Genomic DNA, 19,518 nt, shown 5'->3' on the forward strand with positions numbered 1-19,518 from the left:
CTCTCTTTTTCTTTCTCCTCTTCCACCCACTCATTCTTCTCTTGCTCCTCCTCTACCACCTCAATCTCCTTTACAAATTCACCCTCCTCTATGTTTTCATATTTTTCTTCCTTTACAGCCTCATCTATATCTTCCTCTGCTTCTTCCTCTTGCAGTTCAAAATCAGTGTCAACTTGCCCTTCTTCCGCCTCATTCTCCAGCCTATCCACATTTTCTGCTTTAGACTGCATTTTAACTTCTTCATCTCTATTGATGGCTACAGGGTCATCTTCTTTATTTGATTCATTTTCACCTTCTTCTCCTTCAGTTTCTACTTCACTGTCATTTTTTCCATCTTGCTTCTCTTCTTCATTTTCAGCTTCTTCTGCAACAACTCCACATTCTTCATTGTCTTGCACACTTTCAAGATTCTCTTCTAACTTGGCAGCCTTATCTGAACTTTCTATATTTTCATTCTCTTCACTCTGAGCTTGCATACTGGTATCTTCAAAACACTCCTTTTCTTTATTTTGCTCCTTCTCCCAGTTTATATTTCTGTTTTCTACATCCATTTCTCTCTTTGTTATTTTGCCATAATTATACTGGTTTATCTGAAGAACATATTTTGCTGACTCGTTACTAGTTTCCTCACTTGAAGATGATGACACAGTTACTGCTGTTTGCTTCATAAATATCTCCTTGTGTTTAAACTCTCTCTGTTTTTCATTGTTTTCTTTACCTTCCACATATATTTTGCTATATTTATCAGATTTCACTACTTTAGCTTCTGCTTTCTTTTCCTGGCAATCCACATAGTGTTTTTCTATCATACCATCACTAGCATGGCTGAATGGCAGCTCCTGAGGGGTTGAACTAGAATTTACTTGGTCCAATTTTCCCTTTTTTGCTACTTTAAATTCTTTTTTAATAGTCTGGTCAGTGTCAGGCTTCAGTGCCCTATCAGTAATGGCCTGTGCAGACTTACTTTTCGAGTACTTTTTACCAGCCTTAATTTTCCTCACAAAAGCATCGTAAAAACTTTTTTCTAAATTGGGATCCTTTCCTAGACACTCCGAATGTGTAGGTTCCACCTGAGAAGATGCACCACCCAATTCCAAACCCTTCTGAGCTTGGGGAGGAACAGACTCTTTCATCCCACCCTTACCATGAATATCCAGTTTCCCATGTTTATTTTTCTTCTACTCCGCATGGGAAGCAAGAAAGAAAAGGGGGACAAAAGAAAGGAGAGTGTTACAAATAAAATGAGAGGAAGACAAAAGGCAAATAAATCAGAACATGAAAAAGGAATATAAGCAGCTTGACAGGATGGAAGAGGATCATAAATGAAGGTAATATAAAAGATGAAGAAGAAAATGGGCAAGATTCAGAGAAGCATAAGCACAATTCCACTTGCACAGCAGGATTCTCCTGCCTGCTTTCCCAATGCAGCCCTCTGATGAAAAAGTATACTGGTCAAAATAGGTTGTATTTTGAAAATAACTACAATGTATATAAACCTTTTGCTAGTAATAAGCAGAAAGGCAACCTGGTGTGGGGAAAGATTTGCCCTTATCCTAAATATGTTCCCGGAAACAAAAGCTGCATTAAATTGTTTTAATTGTTTCAACTCTTATTTAAGGCATATTTAAAATTTACCTGTTTTGGGGGTTTTTAAAACTAGAATCAGTAGAGTTACTGTAGTTTTATAGCAACAGGAAAGATAAGCACATTTTAGATAAAATATTTTTTTAAAAAAATAAACAAATAAATAAAAAGATAAAATACATATATAAATTGCCAGTACCTTCTGTTTCTGTACTGGTGCTAACTCTAAGGAATGGTCCTCAGGATTCACTCTCATCACATGGGTCTGGAAAGTATTTTAAGATGAGTAGTAAATAACAGTAACTAGCTAACAAAATAACATTAGATACACATTCATGAACTCTGCTTTTTAACTGGAAGATCTCAACATACCTTCCAGACTAATTGCCTGATGCCCAAAGTACCAGAATTATAGCAATGTAAGAATCTGTCTTCTGCCTGGTAAAACATGTTGCCTATCTAGCACATTGGACACAGGTGGCGCTGTGGGTTAAAGCCTCAGCGCCTAGGACTTGCCGATCGAAAGGTCGGCGGTTCGAATCCCTGCGGCGGGGTGCGCTCCCGCTGCTCGGTCCCAGCGCCTGCCAACCTAGCAGTTCGAAAGCACCCCGGGTGCAAGTAGATAAATAGGGACCGCTTACTGGCGGGAAGGTAAACGGCGTTTCCGTGTGCGGCTCTGGCTCGCCAGAGCAGCGATGTCACGCTGGCCACGTGACCCGGACAGCGCTGGCCCTTGGCCTCTTAAGTGAGATGGGCGCACAACCCCAGAGTCTGTCAAGACTGGCCCGTACGGGCAGGGGTACCTTTACCTTTACCTTTATCTAGCACATTACTGTCTACTGTGAGGGGTAGCAGCTCTCCAAGATCTCAGGCAGAGGTCTTTCCTATCCCCTCCTACCTGATCCTTTTAACTAACATTAATGCAAAACATATACCCAGAACTATGCAAATTTTATTGCTACCTAAATACTACACTACAGAGGTCCCCAGTAAAATCAAAGTGGACTTGGGCTTGTGCACCACAACCTCCTTCTCCAGCAGCTGCAAGGAGACTGGAAGTTTAGTATTAAGTTGCCAAGCTAAACTGTGGCTAGACTTAACTTTGTTTACTAAAACAGGTCTACTTTGTAACAGTTTTCATTAAGTTGAGTCGTTTCAATAAACCATAGTGAAAATTAATCAGTTTATATATAGGCTGATCATAGTGTTAAACTGTGATTAACTGAAAACAGACGTGAACGTTTTTGATCTCCTCGTGGTCATACTGAAGGAGAGGAGAAATGTGTTGCACAAGCCCATGGCCCATTCCTGAAAAACTAAACCATAGTTGAGCATTATGTCCATATTAAACCATTTTCTCTCTATGTTGTAACAGTGGAGTGTGGAAGTGGCCTAGGAAAGATTCCTGTGCTCTTCCTGCTGTCGCTACTGCCACCGGACACTCCACAGGAAAACGGTTATACCTCAGCCACAAACCAAAGTATAAATACAATCACTAGTAGTAGATGTGCTTGTGGGAGGGGGCTGTTGGTTTGTAGGATCTTTTGTTCGTGTTTTTATCATGTCCTTTGTGCTTTTATATTGTATTTTTATGTTGTGAGCCCCCTGAGATCTGTGGAGACAAAATAAATAAATAAATATTACCATATTCAAGACATCTGTGGTGCTCCCAAGGGTTCTACCCTCATTTTCATCTGAATCATCTTCTGTTGAGCTCTCTTCTGCATCATTTTTCTCCTCTTTCTTATCTCCTTTAAAACAAAATACAGGATATACAGTTATTCATGTATGCACTTATTTGCGGAAAAGGAAGTCTGGATGCTCCTCTAATTACCGAGAAAGAACTGAAACAGAAGGATTCCTGGCAGTCCCAACTGGCAGGAGGAGTAATCTTGTTTCAGTAAATACAATAAAAGGAAGAATGTGTTTTCTGTCCATAATGATGCCTGCATATTTTGCTTGCCCTATGGGTCAAATGGCAGCAAATATGGAGGTGGGGAGGCTTATTTGAGAAAAGCAAGCAAGAAAGCACAGAGACCCCATTACCAGATCTCTCATGGCCCAGTTCACGTGTCTAGTTAAACAATAGTTAATGGTTTACCATGAACATGCAGTCTGGGCCAATTTTCTCCTTCCTACCAGCACATGGGAGGAAAAAACCACAGACCATGACTTTATGTTATGTCTGAACCAGATATAGCAGATTGTTTTGCTCAAACAAACCACAATCCGTAAGTCAAAAGCAAAACTTAAGTACAGATCTTGGTTTGTATGGAGCAAAGCAAACTACAGTCTCTGGTCCAGACATAATGCTAAGCCTGGGATTGTAGTTTCTTCTGAACACTCAGATTGGCATGCTCACAGTAAACTATAAGCTAAGTTTTCAGTGGCAGGCAAATGAGGCCATGGTGCAAAGGAAAAAAAATCAATCACATAACCCTGCCCAGGTTATGTAGATGTACTGCACTTTTCCTGTCTTTATGTTGCTCAGTATCACAACTGATTATTTAATCAGCAAGTGAGACTCTAAGTGATAATTGCATTGCAGTCTTAAGGACCTCTGATGCTCAAAAACCCCCACAAATGATTGATGGGAGCATAACAGAAACTGGTGATTAGTTTACCTGTTTCACCATCCAAAGCAGATTGGGTGCCTTGACTTCCATTAGCTGCCTCTGAGTCAAGGTGGTTTGATCTGAGTACACCAAGGGGAATAGTGTTGCTGATGGCACAGGATGCAAGCTTTGAAGGACCTTCTCCTAGTGGAGGAAGTGTTCGTACCAGCCGGTTAACCTGTTCCGGTGATTTGTCCTTGTGAAAGGGTGAAAAGAAAGCATAGCAGCTTTTGAGTCACTTCAAGGTAACCAATAAAGGACAGTGATACAATGAGGGGTAGATTGAGGGATTGAGGGCAGTGTTTGCTTTTCATTTTCCTAGAATGAGCGCTGTAAATCTGCCCACAGTGCAGTAATGCTTGAAGTCAGGAAATCATCTACAATGTGTGCTGGGTCTTCCCTGGCCAGATTCAGGAGAGATGAAAATACCAAGGCTATAGTAAGTTCAAACTGCATGTATGAGTAAAACTACAGTCATGCAAGTTAGAGGCTGCACCTACTGTTCAGTTAAAGAAAGACATAATAAAGGAATTATTACCACAATAAATTACCAGTCAACTATAGCATGGAAGTTTGATGTGCTATTTATTTTCTTAGAATGCAGATATTTTCATAGCACTCTTCAATTAAAAAAAAACTTAGGGAGGGTTTACCATCTTGGATCTCAGGACTTTTTTGTACAGCTGCCTGGAGATTTTAAGATTGAAAGTCAAGCAGTTCTCCAAGTGTTTCCTAGCAAATCTCTTCGCCTTTGGCATATACAGCCTTGACTGCCCCCGATGGTGATTTGTTGCATAGCAACTAGGTGTGATCATGTTGTCTTTTGACATTTTTTGAAGCTCAGTAGAAACAGTTTAAAATATACCTTCGCTCTCCGCCGCAAGCGTGCTGATAACGTCCGATGGAAGGTATCTATTACTAATGCATCTCCACCCACTTCAGAGACCACAGCAGACAAGTGGTGTTCCTTTTGGTCTGACACATGAGTTTCACCCAGCTCTTTAGGCCTCGGTGTGGCAAAAACTAGCATGTGACAACCACCACAGGAAACCTACAGTACAAAGTCAATGCAGGGATTAATGGAGGCTGTAAACTTTGCAGGTACATAGGAAGGGGAAACCTAAGCAGAAAGCACACTCCTAATGATTTGGTACAATCTTCAACACATTATGCATCATTTCCAAATCATAGTATTTTGAGCAAGGTCATCGTGACAAATATGAGACTCTAAATGGAAAGAAATGAGATATTGGTGTGAGATTACCATTTGGTGGTGCTCTTTTTCTAAGTGATTGTCTCAGGGAGACTTAAGTCACTCACCCTCACTCTGTCCGTGAAGAAATTGCGGAAGGGCTAGAAACAGTGTGCCTTTTTGGCAAACTTGTTTTGATACCTCAACCTAATTTGATTATTTTGGCAAAATAGTGACAGGCTGGGCATAGCCTTGATGTCAAAAAATCCATTAAGTAGCAGAGATTTATATCCCAACTGCTATACGGAAATCTAAGAATCTTCTGTAGAATCTAAGAAATTTGCTTAAAGATGTTCATTCCTTCAAACAGTTTACAGTGCATATAGCACAGCACTGGCCTTGATCATGAAGAAACATCTCATACAAATCTATTTTTCTATCTAAAGAGAAAAAGTAAACCAATTATTTTTTAAAAAATACCAAGAAATACAAATGTCTCCAGTGCTCATCTACAATTTAAAAATATAGCACGGTATAAACATATGGATGACCTCTAAATATGGTACCTTTAAGTACAACATGAGATATACTGAATTAGTATTTCAGAGCATGAAGAAAAAATGAGGCCTTACCGACTGTATAGCAAACCCCAAAAAATTGGAACATAGCGTAGGAAAAAACTGATTTGTGTAATTTTCTTCCCCAAGCCCTAATTTGCCATGCCGTCCATCTCCAAAGGTGTACATAAGGCCGTTCTCTAAGTGTGGAGAAAGAAGCATGTTAACTAACATGTAATGCAGCAGTGTGTAAAAAGCAGTGGGTAAAGCCACAATATCTAATTAGAAAGGAGAATCACTTTCTTTCCAAGAGCAAAAATTCTGAAATAAGTATTTTAACCTGTAACATAGGTCTTTCCACTAGAGGAAGGAAAACAAAAAAAGAAAAGTTAATCTGGCTAATGTAAAATATATAGCTATGAAAATGATGTTCATAATATTATTACATTTGAATGTTTTGGAATGTTGACATTCTCAAGTTTTCCATGTCAATTGCTTCCTAATGGAACCATTGAACCAGTAAAAATAAGGAGTTAGTGCTCCAAGTATCAAGAGTAGATATTGCATTCTAGCCTTCAGGATTACCCCGCTTCCTCAAGTTTACCTGAAAAACCTGAACATCTATTTACAACGCAGGTATTAATTCTTCAATACTAAATCTTCATCAACCACTAGGACCATTAAGGCCATGAAAAATGGACAGCTACTAAGCCAAATCTATAGGAAGTACATAAAAGCTGATTAAACTAGAGAAGGCAAGCTGATCAGAAAATAGATTTGCAGCAGAAAAACCGCTAGCATCATTAGCAGGAGGGTCATGTATCTTCTGAATTACATTAATTATGCTAAAATAAAATTAGCATACGAACAGGAAAACACATCTAGTGAATATATTTATCGCACAGTGTGGAGATTTTTTCAGTGATCTTGATGACTTCATTAAATTAAGATGTATAATCACGATTGGTAACTGAGTACTACAAGCCAGGTTTTGCACTCTTCTGAAAAGAGTGCTTCCCATTAAGCCTGTCTTAAGCACTTCAGCAGCTGCCACTGATATTCTTGTCTGGTTCGCAATTTCCATTAAAATCATAAGAATGGGTTAAATCACACATATGCATCATGAACCCATAGATTCCCATTCTAATTTGTAGGCATACCAGTTTGTCCAGTTCAGACTTAATTACCAGTTATGCCTTGCCTGCACCAGGGAGTATGTCAGAAAATGTGAAGGAGACATTGTGGAGGAAAGAGCACACAAGCCTCAAGCATGACCCAATGCTCAGCCCATGGTTTGGCCACTGAATATGAACTAAGCAAATGTCACTGCAATACTCACACCAGAGAGTATACCCCATTGAATTTACTGAGATCCATTTTGAGGAGGCAAATATAGGACTGTGCTCTACATGTTGCATGGTTTTTTGTTTTGTTTATTAAACCACATATAGATAAGAATTACTATGAAATATGTTTAAGACCACCAGGGTCTTGTCACCTCCATTTATACATATTAAATATTTGGTAACTTATAAAATCTCAGAGAGTCATCTCCTTCCCCCATTCCACCAAAAGGACACTCTTACCCCGCTTTCCTGAACTGCAAACAAATACAAACACATATTCTTCCAAGTCCCCCTGTTGCTTAAGGTAAAGGTAAAGGTAAAGGTACCCCTGCCCGTGCGGGCCAGTCTTGACAGACTCTAGGGTTGTGCGCTCATCTCACTCTAGAGGCCGGGAGCCAGCGCTGTCCACAGACACTTCCGGGTCACGTGGCCAGCGTGACGAAGCTGCTCCGGCGAACCGGCACCAGAGCAGCACACGGAAGCGCCGTTTACCTTCCCACTATAAAGCGGTCCCTATTTATCTACTTGCACCCGGAGGTGCTTTCGAACTGCTAGGTTGGCAGGCGCTGGGACCGAACGACGGGAGCTCACCCCGCCACGGGGATTCGAACCGCCGACCATGCGACCGGCAAGTCCTAGGCGCTGAGGTTTTACCCACAGCGCCACCCACGTCCCACCCTGTTGCTTAAGGCTCTGTCAAACTTAGAAATGCCCCTTCAGCAGGAACAACTGATTCAAACAATAGAAGCATTGCTTTCTTCAATGACACTCCCTGGAGTTTCTGTTTATATAACTTGCCCTGAGCCCCAGAGGGTCCCTTTCAGCTGTTCTGAGTCTTAATTTGAGAAAATTTTATTTAAAATGTTTCATAGGAAAAGTTTTACGTATCTCTCTGTGACCTGGCAGATTTAAAAACAGGGAAATTTTGTATTATGCACAAAAATACACCAATAGCATTGCAAATACGTTTCACAGATAACCGCATACATACCTGTTATTAAAGCTGTATGATTTTCCCCACTGGCAATGTTACAGATTTTATGCTTTCTCAAACAATCCACTATCTTTGGTTCAGAAATTTCAAAAATAAATGTACCATGTCCAAGCTGCCCATATTGGCCAAGGCCAAATGTGTAGACCTTCCCCTCTGAAAAACATACATGAGATTAATATTCTATCCATAGTTTGCCATCCTCCAAGTTTCTTAGCGCACACTGCTCAAAAGTTCCCATGCTGTTCCTCCCCAATTCCTGGCATGCCGCAGAATGTGACTTGTCATGTCATCTGAATACAGTTATGTCTCTTCCAACCATCAATGCGTAGTTGAGTAGTAACCAAGAATTGCTCTTGATTTTCTGCTTGTGGTTTGGAGGAAACAACATTTCATATGTCTACTACACATTAGCAGGAGTGAAGGAGGAGCACCACTGGAACTGAGCAGCATGAACCAACATGCAATGTGTTCACACTAAACCACATTTTGTTTTAGCCTATGGTTCAATATGATGCGTACACCAGGCCTTGTACTTTAAAATAAACGTAATGAGAGAGAGAGATTTTAAAAAATGAGAATAACCAATATATTTAAACCCATAATATCATTCTAAGAATATCATATTACATAACCCAAAATATTATACTAAATAAAATATTAAAGCTCCCTCTGCTGGAAGATACAGAAGCAAAAAAACAAGGAAACAAAACAAAACCACACCTCTTTAAAAGCCTCAGTAGAGGGTTAGATGTTATTTAGAATAGTAAACACCTTTACCCCATTCCCTTATGCAGGGTCTAGTCTCACTAACATCTCAGCCTAGTTGTCAGTAAGAGGAATCAACCAGAACACATAGGATTCAGCCTGAGTGGTAGCATGCCAAAGACCTGAGTGTTGCTGGCTTTTCACTGTCTCTGCTTTGGTTATGTAAAATCACCACCAGACTGACAGCTAATTTAGCTACTAGTTCTAGTACTGTGCATATGTGCAAATGGTGTAAACCCAGCACTAAAACTCTACATCATATAAGAGGACCACTGATCATACGCAGATCCACACCATACATTTAAATCACATAATATGTACATTTAATGCCCATGACTTCCCCCAAGGATTCCTGGGAACCATACTTTGTTAAGGATGCTGGGACCTTCTGTGTGGGGAAAACCACAGTTCCCAAGAACTCATGTGCTTTAAATATGTGTTGAAAGTGCATTAAATGTATGGTGTGGACCTGCCTCTAGATAGATGCTTCACACTGTCCCTTTTCTTAGCCAATTCTGCCCCTTCTTCCATCACTTTTAAATAGCTTTTCTTTACTTAGTTTTGCTCTACAATTTCCATCACTACATCCATTTGCCGCTGACACCTTGCGAATTAATTTTGCTAAATTATTTCAACAGAAACTAAGCAGCTATTTTATAATCGTCTCCACCATCTTTGACATACGGCATCCAATATGCTGAGTCGTATGTAGGTGGACCCATTTAAATGTGTGGATTCAGCAGTTTAGGATTGTGGGGATTAAAACATGAGCCCACAATTTGAGGAGTAAGAAGCTAGTATACCTGCAAGCGCTACTGTGTGTCCTCCTCCACAGGCAACCTTACTGGCCCTACCAGAAATTCCAGAAACAAGTTGTGGGACCTTGTAGTTTTTCAGTTGCTCTTTTGAAAGACCTAGTTTTCCATTCTCAGGCTCCCCAAAAGTATAAAGTTCTCCATCTCCTGTAAGAAAACAACAAAGCAGCAAGACTGAGACTAAAGCTAGGACAAAAGAAGCATTTTTTGCATGTCTCCTTTATGACAAATGTATCTTATAAGACAGGGCTGTATTTAAACTTAAATACACCACCACTTTATTTTTAGATTACAGGTCCATCACTAGATTAATAATAATAATAATAAGCTAATCAGCATCAAACTATATTGCAACAACTCTGCACAAATTGCAAAAAGATCAGATTACAGAAATAAATTCATTACCAGCTTTATATGACTACTGATCTTATTTCAACAGTCAATAAATTCCATTACCATTTTCCCACTACAATAGTTAATGCTCAAAATTCATAGCTTCTATGTACAGAATCTGTCAGTTTATTTATCTCAGCTATCTGTATGTTAAGGATTATGTTTTCCCCAAATAATAAGACCAAACAATTTTTGCAGAGATTGATAGGTTCATGATCAATACTTTATAAGAGTTTGACCACCACCAAACTAGTAGCATATATCCAAGCAAAAACAGAATCCAAACTCTTAACCAAGTAATGACAGGTAATCTAATCCCAAACTACTATAAGGGGCATAATTGGATTTAATGATTGAAAGTACACCACACCTCTGCATCTCTCCAGATTTCCACACTTACGTGTTATTAAAGCGGAGTGGTAGTATCCACAAGAGATCCAGGAAATGGGTTTACCAACATCCACTTGATGAGGAACATATGCATTAGCTTCATCAGCCAAACCAATTTGTCCTTCGGAATTGTCCCCCCACATAAAAAGCTGTCCATCCTCTTAAAAGAAAAGAGAGTTTTGTAAGTGTATTATTTACTTATTTAAATAAGGTGGCTTTACAAAACCCAGGATCCATGATCTAGTGGCCATGTAAGTCCTATTCAGGGCTTACGTGGCCACTGTATCATGGCTGCTGTGCTTTGCAAAACCCCTTTCCCTCCACATGTTTGAGGGCAACTGTATGGAGCACAGAGCCTACTTCTACCCATGTGGGCTCCCCATTCAGTTTAGAATCCTGATTTCCAGCATTCTACATCATGCAGAAGTCTCCATGAGACACTCACCACTGAAATTGTGCAGGGCGACTTGAATGAGGTTGTGGAGCTAGCACACTCCACACATGGTATTTCCAATTTACAGCAACACCTCAATATTGTGATTCCTGAAATGCAGTCCTTGCAATACAACATAGGGTGTTTTTATCCCGAGGAGTTTGGTGGAGCGGAAATTTAAAAGCATATTGTAATATAGTATATGAAATGATAGAGAGCTGAATTTCAAAAATCACAGTAAAAACTTCACTGGATCCATGACCCCCACCCCCACCCCATGCATGAGAAACTGCATGTTGTATCTAGAAACAGATTGCTAAATGCTATGCCCTCCTATCTAAGCTTATTTCTCTCTTAAATCAAGACAGCAATGAAATTAAATTACACAGAAAATGGCTACATTTAAGAGCAGTTCAATCTGAAAGCTAGGAGACTGCAGCAGTCAAACTGTCAAGCTACAAAGGGCCTACAAAGACACACTTGAATATAAATATATGCTATTATACACCTAAATAGGTTCATAATATTCGGATACTCACAAAATTTCCCCCTAAAATTATAGGAAAACCCAATAAATAATTGTAGGGCAGGATACTTTCCTAAGAGTTAAGCAATGCAAAACATTTGCTGTTCAGTGATGTACCTCAGTCAAGAACTAGGAACCAAGTAAGGATGTTTCTGGAAACTTGTATCAAGTTGTCAAAATCATCAACATTTTCACCCAGTATTTGCAACAATACATTTGTCCTTGGATATATACAAAGTGATTTTTTTATCAGGCTTCCACAAAAGTCAACTGGAAAATATAAAAGGCCTCAAATAACACACACACACACACACACACACACACACACACAATATTTGTGTTAGCTGTTGGGCTCACCAGTTAGTGCTGCTGACGTGTAGGATCCAGCTGCCAGCTGTTTGATCTTGTGCTGGTTGCTAAAAAAACTAATTAGATGAAATGTGCTTCTTTCCTCTGTGTCACCTAATCCCAACTGCCCTTCACTGTTACCTCCAGCAGCATAAACATTTCCTTGTTCTGCACACAGAAAAGCACATGTAGAATAAGCACACTCTCATCTGAAGCAACAGCAAAACCTAAAAAAATCAGACCAGCTCAAGTTTATTTTCACCCATGTACAAAAGGTCGATCCCTGGTGCCCTCAAATGCTCAAAGACTGCCTGTAGAAATTCCTATTTAAGTTCTTAAGAATCATCGCTCTGCAGCAGGATTCTACATTCCAAAAATATACTACTGGAATATGCATAACATAGTAAAAGTAGTTTCTGCTCATGGCCGGAAATCAATATTTACAATTGGGAATGACTAGTTTTATTCCTTCCCTTCTAAACAGAAGGAAAAGAACCTCGGAGATAGACAATTTGCAATGGGGCCGAGGAAGCTGTAGCTCAGCAACACCAGAAGATTCACAAGTTAGCCCGCCTGCGCTACAGGTAAAGGCTCAGCTAGCAATGAGAATCAATTAGTATGTGTACTCAGGCCAAAGTTAATTAAATGCAATCTTGCTTGAACATACAAACTACAAATGTTAATGACAGGCATTAAATTAATTAACCACAACATGTGCCTTTCTCATGTTTAACCTGACACCTTTTGGTCCTGATTAAAATGAATTCATGTTTAATGAAAAATGTACATAATTTACAAGGGAAAACAGACATAAGAATGGCAATTGGATCTAAATATTTTCAAAATTATTCATTTCACAATATGACTGAAGACTTTAAATTCTACCGTGATAAGGAAAGGAGAATTTCCTATAAATGATAAATGCCTTGCAGGAATTTATTGACAGGAGCTACCTTGAATATTTCCATCTCAGTAGGATGGCAGCATCAGATTTACTACCTGAATTCACAATAAGAAAACAGCTGACTTCCTTGCAATTACCATCTCCACAGAAAGATCTATGTGGCCAGAGGTTTATTTGGGTTAACCACACTGAACAAGTTAGCTACTGCTAAGCAAAATCTTATCCAAGATATTGTTTTTTAAAAATCAGCTCTATTAAGGATAGTTGAAAATTATTCAGTGAGGATTAGGGAGGGTCAAAACTTAGATGTAGATCACATACTATGCATGCATACAGATGACACTTAGTCACAGGATGTTCTAGTTAATGAATTTCAGATAACAAGGCTGTCTCGGGCCTCAGGAAAGGTGCAGCCAGTCTAATCTGGCCATTTTACAGCAGATGGACCAAGTATCTTGTTCAATATAAAAGGTGCACATAATGTTTTTATGTTTTTTTGAAGGTTCTGACTATTTCTTAGAATGTGCACAGAAAGCGGCCATAAGATATTTGATGTGCAAATATAGATGACGTACCTGTATAAATCAAGGTGTGGTTTCTCCCGCAAGCAGCTAGTTTTACTTTTTCTGGTTTTAAAGCTGAGGATTAAATAGACAGTGGTTACCATTTTTTTTAAAAAAATTGTTGAATGTATTAAGCTCCAACTTTACATACCTCCAATCAGTGGTAAGTGGAAAAATGGCAAAAAGCTAGACCTTCCATACTCTAGTCTAAAAGTTACCAGCATGGAACCCACAGGTGTGCATTAGCCACTGAAATTAGGTTTGAACTCATTCTAGAGCAACCAACACAATAGTTTGCAATGTATTATTGGCTGCGGTTTTTCCATTTTGCAAATTTGCCCATAGAACCTGTTCTAATTCAATGACATTTTTATAATAATAATGGATCATTAAGGCTGCAGTCCTATACACACTTAACCTGGGAGTAAATAAAGGCTGATACTCTTTGCTTTAGCGTTTCTGGCCAGAAACGAACCAAAACATTGATTTTTCACTCCTCAGCCTCTTAGTTTAAACCACAGGAAACAGCACATGTCCTGTTATTTAGGATGGGCTTGGAACATAAAAGAAGGCGTATTTTCAAATAGATTTATTTCCATACTTCAGGAGAAAACGTTGGAGTCAAATACCTTAAATCTTAAAATGATGGGAGAAATAAAAATACTATCCATTTTGTCAAGTTCCTTTCTCTCTCTCTCTCTCTTTTAAATAAAGTGGAGCAATAGCTGTTCAACAGTTCTCATATGAAAGTTGTGCCTATGTCCCAAATGTAGTGAGAGCGATTATAGTAGTGGTGTTAGGAATCACCATAAGTATTAGCGACTGAGTTCATTCTTCCACTCATTTTCAATTATGGCATCTATTATAAAACCACATATGTGAGACTAACCTTTCACGCAAGTTGGCTTGTTGACAGTATTCCTTGTTCCAAATCCTAGTTGTCCCCAGTTGTTGCTTCCAAACATGTAAAGTTTACCATTTTCTACAGAATATATTTTTTAAAAAAAGGTGATCACCAATGAGTTTGCTTTAAGGTTCTCTAAAAATGCGAAATTACTTTGGCTGGCCTTTTGCCATTGATCCTCCCCTGCTCAAATAATAATCATGTAAGCTTCATATACTGCAAATTACAAAAACACAGAGAATCATATTGTAGAGCTGGAAGCAGGGGTGCCATCTCACCCTCAGGATTGTGGGTCTCAGTTGAGCAAAGCAGACGTGCAAAGTCACACACACTATGTGTAGGCATGTGTGTGTGATGTTGCACGTCTGCATTGCGGTGGGGGGCGCCGGTGGCTCCTCCTCTCTGCAGCCAGTTAGGCACTCTTTTCCATGGGTCTAGGACTCAGAGGCAGAGACACCCACCCCCCGAAATGGTGCCTCGCTTGCTGGTTGCAGAGGGTGGAACTGAACTGCTTTTCTCCTGGAGGCAGGGCCACTTCCGCCTGGCTTTTCTCATTGACTTTTTGGGTGCCCAGCCCCCACAATTATATTATTGTGGGTGTCCAAGCACCCACGGCCCCATGGAGCTGGCTCCAATGGTTGGAAGGGACCCTCAAGATCATCTGGGCCAACCCCCTGCAATGCAGGAATATGCAGCTGTCCCATACAGAGATCGAACTTGCAACCTTGGTATTATCAGCACCATGCTCTAACTGAGCTATCCAGGCTGACAATAATTATAAAGTCACCCCACTCTAAAAAGGTTACCAGACGTCCCCATTTCCCAGGGACAGTCCCCGGATTTACAAAACAGTCCTCTGACAAAATCCATTTTTTTACTGGGAAGCTGAAAAGTGTCCCTGGATTCATTGAAAAAAATCTGGTAACCTTACTCTAAGAGCCAGTGGATCCAGAATAAGGATTGTACTGTAAGTATTTTTCAAAACTGATACCAGTGGACTGGTCTCCCAAAGAGATTGTTCAGATGATGTTTGAACATCAACACTTGTTTTTAAGTCTTTGATCATCATATTTCAGCCAGTTCTAGTCCTGGATTAATGATGACTTGTAAACTGCATGGCTTCAGTTGCTGCTGAATTTTGGTATTATCACCAAGTATACAATTTCAAGGATCTTGTGAAATTTACTTTAGGAGTAACAATTATTGCTTTATCACTTATTGTTTTTTGAGATTGCAAGCTGCTCTCAGAAGCTTCCCTTCTCTTGATGACAGAAAATATTGGATAAATATGTATAAAGTAAATCACTGAGAGACTGAATTTTGAATTAATCAAAAAACAGCTTTTTTATGATACATTTTAAAGTTTTTAGACCAGGAAGATGCAAACAAAGCTCATGGCACGTATCTCAACATGAAAAGACACCTAAATTTCCATTTCACATTTACATAAGTATTAGGATAATAACACTATATAAATTTAAATAAGAATGTATGGGAGTATCTTATATTGAGTTTTATTTTTTGTTTGCACATATATATGTGTGTGTGTGTGTGTGTTCTTTTTCTCCATTTCACAAACACAGGAAGGTCATGTTACCATCTTGCAAACATCATTACTTCTGTATAACATACAAGTCTGCCTCAGGACTGGGCTTTCATAGCGCAATTCAATGCATGCTTTCTTCGAAGTATATCCTACTGGATACAATACGTCTTACTCTCAAATAAGTGGGTTCAGACTGATACCACAGTGTGATCAGGACAGGAACCTTCACAATAAAATATTTTGAATTTGTGAAAATACTAGTACAATGCTAACTTGTTTTTCCTGAAATGCTGCTACAGAAAGCAATTTTTAAAAAACCTTAAACACTAACCTGTTACAACAGAAGTATGTTCATCTCCGCATGATATGCGAAAAGGCTTGTCATTTTTAAACCAAAACTTGCTAGGCACATTATCAGCAAATTTGCTTTTTCCAAATGTGAATACAGCACCTGATTCTAAAAAAGAAAAAAAATAGCGTAAATATTGAATTCTGTTTCATACTTTACTCCTAACAGCATTCTTTCTGAAAGAATGGCATCTGGAAGAAACCTCAAAAGTAATCTAGTTCAGCTTGGTCCTGATGCAGGAAATTCACTGCTATGGCACACTCACCTTCTGCTTAGAAATCTCAAAAAAAGGAGAGTGTATCACCGTTAGAAGCAGTCTGCTGTACTGCACTTCTGAACAGCTCATGCTGTTAGCAAGTTCTTCTGTTTAATCTAAAATGTTCTTGTAATTTGAACCAATTGGTTGCAACCTACAAGCTGGAACAGGGGAAAACACACAACAGCCCTTCAGGTATTTTAAGATTCCAAAATCCTTGGGTGTATTTTTCTGCCGTTGGTGTCCAAAGTTCTTCAATATAGAGACAAATATTTTATTAAATTGTCCAAATACTTTATCAGATAGTGTCATATGACAAGCAGCGCTGTTAGGTACAGGTGGGATTCCTTATTTCAAATTGGAAACACAAGTAGCAAGAAAACAAACAAAGACCGCAATCCTAATCAGTTACCTCAGAGCAAACCCTACTGAACTTTTATGAGATTTGCTTCTGGGTGCGCATTAATAGTATCGCTCTGTTAAAAAGTTTTCCTGGGAGCAGGTGAGGCCAAAATAAAAAAGTGGGTACCAGTTATTTTTAACACTTTAATTCAACAAGTCTTTGCAAATAAGGACATTTTAAGAGCTTGATGGATCAGGCCAATGGCCCATCTAGTCCAGTGTCCTGTTCTCACCATGGCCAACCTGTGGGAAGCTGGCAGGCAGGACCCAGGCAGAAGAGCTCTTTCCCCTCCTGCAGTTTCCAGTAACTGGTATTCAGAAGCGTATTGACAGAGCCTAGTCGTTCTGGCTAGTAGCCATGAATAGACATATCCTCCTTGAATGTGTCCAATTCTTTCTTTTTAAAAAAGCCTTCCAAGTCACACTGCCTGCTGTGGGAGCAAGTTCCGAGTTTGAGTATACAATGGTACCTTCGGTTAAGTCCTTAATTTGTTCCAGAGGTCCGTACTTAACCTGAAACTGTTCTTAACCTGAAGCACCACTTTAGCTAATGGGACCTCCTGCTGCCGCCGGAGCACAATTTCTGTTCTTATCCTGAAGCAAAGTTCTTAACCTGAAGCACTATTTCTGGGTTAGTGGAGTCTGTAACCTGAAGTGTATGTAACCTGAAGCGTATGTAACCCAAGGTGCCACTGTACACTACATGAAGAAGTGTGTGACAGGCCCCATATCTGACCTTTTAACCATTTTCCTCACTCATCTGGAATGAAACATGTGGCCTAAAAATAACGCCCTGAAATACAATGTGCCACTCTGCATAACGGGGCTGAAAACACTGAGGGCGTTTTACTTACTTGGAAATAAGTCCCCCCAAGAAGTAAATGGGACTTACTTCTGAGCAAGCACGGGCTAGAAATGGGTTCAAACTCTCCTGGGTCTGAAGCAAATTGCCCGCTTCTCCCTGCTTCTACCGTGCAATACGGAGGTAATAAAGAGCAAAGTGGGGGGAGAGGAGAGAAAAACAACAGGGAGGCGGCGGGGAACCTGCCGCGCGCTCGCCTCGCGGGGCCCGCATATGACGACAGAAGCAGGCGAGGGGCGCCGGCACCAACCAACTAGCTTCCCGAGACGAGGGGGGGACTCACCGGGCACCTGCTCATCGGCCTCCCCCATGACAGGCTCGAGGGGGAGGCGCCTAGGAGACAGAAGGAAGCGCGAGCAGCCTGGATCCCGGAAGTAAACAAACCGCCTGCCACTAGCAACGAAGACCGCTAGAGCAGCGACCATAGAGTCGCCTGCAAGCCGGGGTAGAGCGTCATCCCCCAAGTACCATAGAGGTTTTCTTTTAAAAACAACAACAAAGAAACAAAAAACCCTCCTCAAAATATTGCTTTTACGAAAGTTAGCGCTTGAATAGTTCAATTAGCAATTAGCAAGACTCCTCCATGAGCATTGCAAAATGGTGGGCACCGAGAACAGGGGACATTCCCACTTGGAAACTTTCCAAGGGCATTTCATTTATTACACATTTATACCTTCCGTTAGATCATTGTTCGCTGTGCCAATGTTATTCTCAAAACCAGCGCTTTCCCCCCCCCCCCTAGAAAAAGAGGTGCAGGAACTCCCAGGAGTGAATGGCCCAGGGTCACCCGGCGAGTTTCAAGGTTTAGCAGGAATTGGGCAAAGTCTCCTTAGTCCGAAGCAATGTGTAACATTGGCTTTCTTTGGCCAACTGTTGGAAATCGAAGACTCACAGATTCATAGAGTTGGAAGGGATCCCGAGGGTCCTCTAGTCCTACCCCCAGGCTAAATATATCTATCTTTAGCTATGAAAGAAGCTGCACCTATTGAATGTCAGCCTTTTAAAAACATGGAATAGTTCCTCAATTTGCTTTCTTTTTGATGTATAGTTTTTCCATATAAATAAAAATCTAAAAAGTAAATAAATGCCTAATTTATAAATAAAAATAATAATAAATGCCCCATAAATAGGAGAGAGGAAAGAAGACTGCAGGAATTGGGTTTCTGTAAGGCTATGGGTCTGTGTGGAGCAAGTCCATCACACCTGTAAGACTTGGTGTCTGTATTAAGCAGGGGTAGGCAACCTAAGGCCCGTGGGCCAGATGTGGCCCAATCACCTTCTCAATCCAGTCCACAGATGAGGCATCTGATCAAGGCCTGTATTTTAAAGATATATTTGCAAATGTTTGTATGTTTCATGCCAGGCAGAAAAGCAGCTGGCTAAGTACTTTGGCAGTTGTTTATCCTCCTGGACAAGGGCCCCCCTGATTTATAGCAGTAGCAGGAGACAGGTTTCTCAAAGTTTTAAAAGGGAAATACAGGCTGGGAGCAAAGGTTACACTGACCCTACATATTACAGAATACAATCAAGCTGCAAAAACACTAATTAAGAGTTGGTAAATAGTAAGATCTCTGTTTAGATAGAACTTAATACCACGAGCCATTTGTTTTAGCCATTTGTTTTGGAATGCAGGGGCAACAGGGGCAAAAGGTGATCTGGTAATTAAGGTGCCTTGTCGAGGCAAATGTAAGATATATGGCTACTTGTCTGCCATTTATGGATAGAAGGAAATATAGCTCTTTGCTCCCATAAAAGGTAATAGGAAATTTGTGTA

The 19,518-nt window shown here is 40.1% G+C and overlaps 2 protein-coding genes across 3 annotated transcripts in view; both read right to left on the minus strand.

The window, feature by feature from the left end:
- Positions 1-18,184, minus strand: part of RPGR (retinitis pigmentosa GTPase regulator) — a 35,401-nt gene extending 17,217 nt beyond the window's left edge. For both annotated transcript variants that reach the window (XM_083734246.1, XM_083734247.1), the window contains exons 1-13: positions 18,028-18,184; positions 16,207-16,332; positions 14,315-14,407; positions 13,438-13,500; positions 11,968-12,126; positions 10,662-10,811; positions 9,857-10,015; positions 8,286-8,441; positions 6,024-6,148; positions 5,065-5,250; positions 4,209-4,395; positions 3,229-3,335; positions 1,784-1,849 (exon numbers count right to left, since the gene is read on the minus strand). In XM_083734246.1, the coding sequence (XP_083590372.1) occupies positions 1,784-1,849; positions 3,229-3,335; positions 4,209-4,395; positions 5,065-5,250; positions 6,024-6,148; positions 8,286-8,441; positions 9,857-10,015; positions 10,662-10,811; positions 11,968-12,126; positions 13,438-13,500; positions 14,315-14,407; positions 16,207-16,332; positions 18,028-18,169 (1,719 nt within the window). In that variant the 5' untranslated portion in view covers positions 18,170-18,184. The remainder of the gene's footprint in view (positions 1-1,783; positions 1,850-3,228; positions 3,336-4,208; positions 4,396-5,064; positions 5,251-6,023; positions 6,149-8,285; positions 8,442-9,856; positions 10,016-10,661; positions 10,812-11,967; positions 12,127-13,437; positions 13,501-14,314; positions 14,408-16,206; positions 16,333-18,027) is intronic.
- On the minus strand, positions 3-1,776 carry LOC310842768 (uncharacterized protein; the record flags this gene model as incomplete). Its single annotated transcript, XM_083734906.1, has 1 exon — positions 3-1,776. A coding segment is annotated over exon 1 (1,131 nt), but the record flags the coding sequence as incomplete, so codon positions are not given.
- Positions 18,185-19,518: the final 1,334 nt, after the last annotated feature.

Source organism: Podarcis gaigeae (assembly GCF_964106915.1).
Source record: "Podarcis gaigeae genome assembly, chromosome: 4".
Taxonomy (NCBI): domain Eukaryota; kingdom Metazoa; phylum Chordata; class Lepidosauria; order Squamata; family Lacertidae; genus Podarcis; species Podarcis gaigeae.